This window comes from Capricornis sumatraensis, chromosome 11, assembly GCF_032405125.1.
Source record: "Capricornis sumatraensis isolate serow.1 chromosome 11, serow.2, whole genome shotgun sequence".
Lineage (NCBI taxonomy): Eukaryota > Metazoa > Chordata > Mammalia > Artiodactyla > Bovidae > Capricornis > Capricornis sumatraensis.
The window spans coordinates 84,188,851-84,194,243 of NC_091079.1; the positions used below are offsets into that span (position 1 = coordinate 84,188,851).

General features: G+C 54.2%; 1 protein-coding gene across 1 annotated transcript; it reads right to left on the reverse strand.

Moving 5' to 3' along the window:
- Positions 1-305: 305 nt before the first annotated feature.
- Positions 306-3,156, reverse strand: OSR2 (odd-skipped related transciption factor 2). Its single transcript, XM_068983993.1, has 3 exons — positions 2,433-3,156; positions 1,250-1,349; positions 306-488 (listed from the first exon to the last, which is right to left on the reverse strand). The coding sequence occupies exons 1-3, from the start codon at positions 3,086-3,088 to the stop codon at positions 306-308; spliced, it is 939 nt and encodes a 312-aa protein (XP_068840094.1). The 5' UTR covers positions 3,089-3,156.
- Between the last annotated feature and the right edge of the window lie 2,237 nt (positions 3,157-5,393).

The window sequence follows — 5,393 nt, forward strand, 5'->3', positions numbered from 1 at the left end:
GTACAAAAACAGACAAAACAAAACAACGAAACAGAGACCCTCGACATTATGTACAGAGCTCCAAAATGAGCTGTGAATATCTACAAGAAACTAGCATATGCGCTTTGTGAAAGGATGTACTTGTGTGGCTTTCTACAGTTCTCAGTCCTGGGGAAGAAGAGTTAACCCCCTGAAGCTGCAGGTGTGGCTGCAGCCAGGGAAGAGCTGGGGTCAGTGAAGGGTTGGGGGCGGGCACCCCCGGGTGGGAGGCTGGAGAGGTGTCAGGGGAGGGGGGCCGCGGCGGCCCGGACAGATCCGGGGCTTCTCTAGAAGTCCTGCCGCGGGGTGTGAGTCAGACTGTGCCGCCGCAGATCACAGTTTCGCCTGAACACTTTGCCGCACTGCTCGCAGCTGTAGGGCTTGATGTCTGTATGGGTGAGAAGGTGAGTTTTCAGATTACTTCTCTGATTAAAGGTTCTTCCACATGTGGGACATTTGTGTGGAGATTCCTGTTCAGATGTGAAGCAAGCAAAGGATTAATCCTTCACACCAACACGGCACCCTTCTCAACAGTCTCTGTCTTATCGGCATCACAAGCGTTAACAGAACACGCGCACGACAACAAAGAGGGGACCTGCAGCAACAAAGCTGTGCTCCTAATCCTCCAATGGCGAAAACACAGGCAGGGGCACACACAGAGGCCTGATCACACTGATAACCACCAGTGGCCACTGCTGTGGGCTTTGTGATTTCCAGCTCCTTACATTTCATCACCATGTCATAGGCAGGAAAGGGGGGAAGGAAAAACTCTAATCCTCTCTTAAGGAACGACACTCTCCCGGGTAATAATGCCCCTCTTTGGTGCAAAATTAAACTATTCCTCAATGTTCTGAAAACTACGAATTATGAGGCTCCTGGGAGAGACAGCGTATGGGATTTCACCATGCCTCCATTATCAAAATTGCCTTTATTTCCTCCTAAACACAAAAGCTTTAAATGCAGGGCACATCAGGTGAAAAAAGCAATAAAATTCTAAAATTAGTATTTAGAACAATGAGAGTGGCCTCTTCTTTAACAAAAACACATACAAGTTTTATGTTAAATAAAATTAATTTCATGTATAAAAAAATCGAGTGTTGCTTTCTCCACCTAGAAAACTGATCTAAATAGAACCTTTTATGAGAAAGAGCCTGCCATTGAACACCTTTTGTAGAGCAAAAATGATAAAAACAGAACCAGTCACTGCTTTAAAACAAGAAAACAAACTTACCTGCATATGTAAAGTTTTGTGAACAGCTAGAGTTCTAGACTGACAAAATCCTTTCCCGCACTCCTGACATTTGAAGGGCTTCTCTTTGGAATGGATATACCTGAAAAATCAACATAAGGTCTCACTGAAATGGCTTTACCACCACGGTGAGGAATTTCTCTTGACAATTGCTTTAAATGAAGCTGTGAGTGGGGGCGGGGCAGAAAAAGGATTTCCATTATTTTTGTTTTTACATTTTTCCCCCCTGTGTAATTCTGTTTATGGTTAATCTCAACTAACAGACTCTTCAGAACATTCCCCGGTCGCCGGCTTTATCTACACTTGATCGCCCTCTCTGGTGTATCCTGGAGCTTGAAGCCCTGCGGAATGAGCTCTTTCTGGCCTCTGCGGCTCTCTCTGAGATTTAAACTGGTCAAATCAGGATGTAAGGCAAGGATGAGTTTAAGGGGGACCGATTTTAGCGAACCCCTTGGAAGCCGCAGAGGATCCCTACAGAAGTCCTACTTTGGGGTAACAACAGCAAGTAGAGTCCAGGGAACAGATACCTTCATCCCCACTCCTGGGAAGTTCCCCCCCATGTCCCCTCCCCGAGGAAAACACTGACATTATGGTATTTCTTCATTGCCTTTGATTAATGCGGAGTTGAGAGTATGGAGGGGATGTGGGGAGCTGTTCCTAAATTCTGTAATCTCAAGAACCCCACAAATAAGTTTAAAAGAAAGGTTGCTATGGCAGGCTCTGGGGTGCACCTAGGGGCCAGTAAGGAAAGGGAGGGAACCAACAGGAGGTGGCCACGATAGATTAACAGAAACGGTCCTAGGGCAGGCGGTACCTGGACCACCAGAGAAGGTCTTCCAGGCTCCTGGGCTCTACCTGTCCCACCTCCTAAGGTCCACCTGGTGGAAACTGGAAAACTGCTCCGGAACCAAGAGCAACCCGGCAGATTTTAATTACCAAAGGATGGAAGGACACTCCCTCATCCCAAACAAGACACTGCAGCAGGGGGCCCTGCTGAGGAAAAAGGTAAAGGTTGGGGATTGGTTACAGCTGGATGGGAAGGGATTTGGTGGGGAATATAGTGTAGTTCCGAGAGGATTTTAGTGACACTTGGAATGTCTATCAAAACTCAATATTCTGGATAAATTGTCCTCCCATCCCCAGGCCACCCTCCTCCGCACCTTACCTGTGATCCCTCAAGTGATCTTGCCTCCGGAAAGCCTTGTGGCAGATGTCACAAGTGTATGGCCTCTCGTCGGTGTGGGTTCTCTCGTGGATGAGCAGGTTGTAGGATTTGGTAAAGTGTCTGCCGCAAAACTTGCAGATAAACTCTTTTTTCGTTTTGGAGGGCAACCTCCCTCGGGAGGGCTTTCTGTCCGGAGTCAATTTACTGAGGCCAGAGATGGGGCTCCCCAAGCCTGGGCTCAGCTTGCTCAGGTCTGCTATCTTAGGGGGATCCTCTTGCGTGGCGGCCACGGCCAAGTTGGCAAAGTCAAAACGGGGCCGGTCCTTGTGCAGGGCTGGGAGGACGTGGGCAATGGCTCCCTGCTTGGGGTGGAAGAGGTGGGTGGTAAAGGGCAGAGCCGGGAAGGAGAAACGGGCATCTACAAGGCCCTGCGCCGCCGCCATCTCGGTGATGGTGGAGCGGGTGATTTCGTGCACGTTGGGGTACCCCAGAGTCCAGTGGTTCATGTGCATGGTCTGCACGGCGCTGAGACCGTACAGGCCCTGCAGGTGGTCCACCGCGGCGGGAAAGGTGTTCACGGCCTGCAGGAAGGAGTAATTGGTGAGCTGCAGCGACGGGTGGAGCGGAATGGGCGCCGGCAGGGCCTTGCTCCCCATTTTCCGGGATGTTGCAGGGCGGGGGTAGCCACCCCTTTTTTCCAGGACTCAGAAGCGGATGGGCGTGGGGCTCCGGCGAAAGCCCAGACAACGGCACACAGAGAGAATCCTAAAGATGGCTGGGGGAGAGAGGGGAAAGTCGTGACTATTATCCAAGCCTGCTTGGTCTGTCCCTTAGCACCGCGTGGGCTTCCACACCTTCCTTCTAAGACCCGCTCCCCACCCAGCCCAAGGCTCCCCCAGAAGGAGCGGTGAGGGGACCTTGGCGCGCCTGCCCGGCGAGTTGACACCAGGCTCAAGCTCAATCCCAAGGGCCAGAGTGTCAGGCGCGGTCGCCGGCGAGAGCTGGTGGCCCGTGGGAAGATCGGATTCCGGGCACGCGCGGACTCCAGGAGCCGGAGACTCGGGCCGGGGAGGAAGAAAGGCGGGCGGGGGGCTCCAGGCGGCACCCAGTCCGGCCCACTCACCCCCTACCCAGTGGGGCGAAGCTTGGTCATCCCTGACACCCCGCTGTTCCGGCGCCCGCCGGGCCCGGCCGAGCCTCGGTCGCACCGAGCCTCCAAGGTCCCAGGAGACGGTGCGTCGTGGGTCGGACCCGGGCTTGAGGGCCCGGCTCAGCCGGAACGGCTCCTACCGCCGAGCCCGAGACCGCAGCCGGGCCGCCGTTCCTGCGCTTGCCACGGACCGCGCCGGAGGTGTGGGTGCGCAGCCCGGGGACGCTTTGCGCTCCTGGGCTGCCTGGCCCTCGGAGGGGCCGCCTTGCCCGGTGCTGACCTCAGAGGTTTTCTTTTTCCTTCCTCTGCCTTGGTCCCATTTATCAGCGGTGACGGGCCACAGGAAAGAAAAGTGACACCTCGGGCCAGTGAGGCCTGGAATCGCCCCCTCCTCCTTCCCAGGGGCCGTCCCCTCCCACCCCCCACTAAGATCCCTTCCAGATGGTTCGGGCTCAGACAGGGGGGGTAAGGGGGTGGCTGAGGCCAGGGCCCGTTCTCCCAGACCCAGCGCCCAGCTCTCGGGAGTACCCGAGCGCCTCTCGACCTGGCCCCCGGAGCGGCTCCTACACCCGGGAGGCCTCAGGAAAAGAGGAGACGGGGTTCCCTGGGGAGGAAAAGGGAAGGAGCAGCAGGGGAGCCGTTCTGCCAGTTCGACGGAAGCTTGTTTATCGGCCTGCAGTAGAGGGCGACGCTGCTTCTGCCCCTGGGAAGCCCGCCCGGGTCGTCGGCCTTGGGCCTATACCGGGAGCACGCGCTTGCCTTTCCCTGCGCCCCCAACGGCAACGCGGAGGTCTGGTTTCAGACCCCGTTTCCCGCGGCACCTCACCTGCCTTCAGGGCAGGCCCACCTTCTCCCACGGCCAGCCCCCTTTTTAGCAGCCCGGGATGCCAGCTCGGCGGCCCGGCACCAGCCTCTGAAGGCGGCTCCCCAGGTGCGGGCGTCACAAGCTAGGCGCTTTCCCTGGAGAAGTGCAGGCAGGCCTGTCTGAGCCATCAAGCTTTACGCCCGGCTTTTGAACCCAGCAGGAAGATGGGAGAGTCTGTTCAGACTTCATTGCGTACTAGCCCTTTCTGCACCTAAATGGCCTTCTCTAGTGTTGGAGGAGGGCAGGTTTAACGGGCTGCGCTAATGACACAGCGCTCCGGCCAGGCAGAAGCTGGCGGCCTCCACGAGGGCCCACACCTTCCCTCCCTCCTCTGTTTGAAACGACTGGGAGACAGCGCTTTATTCACGAACCGCTTCTGCCTGGTGGTATGCGGTCTGGGAGTTGAGGTCGGGAGTTAATGAGAGGTGTGTAACAGTCAGGGGGTCTCAGTCAGACCGTTCAACCGAAACTGTAAACCTCCATTAGTAATAAACTTTCCCACCACAAATCACAATTCATTTTTCTTCAGTGGCAACCCTCAAGCCCTCTCCTAGAGAGGTAGGGGGGAAAAAAAAGGATTCTACTAGCATCTCTGGTAATCTGATTGTTTTCCTCTTCCGTTAAAAATGATAAGTTATACCTTTATTTCCTTCCTTTTGCATAAGGAGGATTTTCTAGAGATTCAAAATATTATTTTTCCCCTAGTATTAAAAAGTAGCCTCCCCACATAAGAGAGGAAACCCAAATTATTATTTGGGTGTATTCCCAGACTGGACTTCTTAGAAATAAATACAGGAGGCAAAGTGTAATTCCCACCACGTTCTCCTGGTAAGTATGTGCATGTGTGTGGGGTGTGTTGTCGACGGAAGGAATAGCATGACTTGTGAGTATGATTCCAAATGTATAAAGTGAACTCTGCCGTAAAGTTTACATGTTAATTCTGCCA

Excerpts from the sequence above, each read along its gene's own strand:
- OSR2 (XM_068983993.1), bottom strand. The coding sequence starts at position 3,088 with ATGGGGAGCAAGGCCCTGCCGGCGCCCATTCCGCTCCACCCGTCGCTG. Across the intron at positions 1,350-2,432 it reads GATCACTTGAGGGATCACAG|GTATATCCATTCCAAAGAGA; the intron begins GTAAGGTGCGGA and ends TTGATTTTTCAG. Across the intron at positions 489-1,249 it reads ACAAAACTTTACATATGCAG|GAATCTCCACACAAATGTCC; the intron begins GTAAGTTTGTTT and ends ACATCTGAACAG.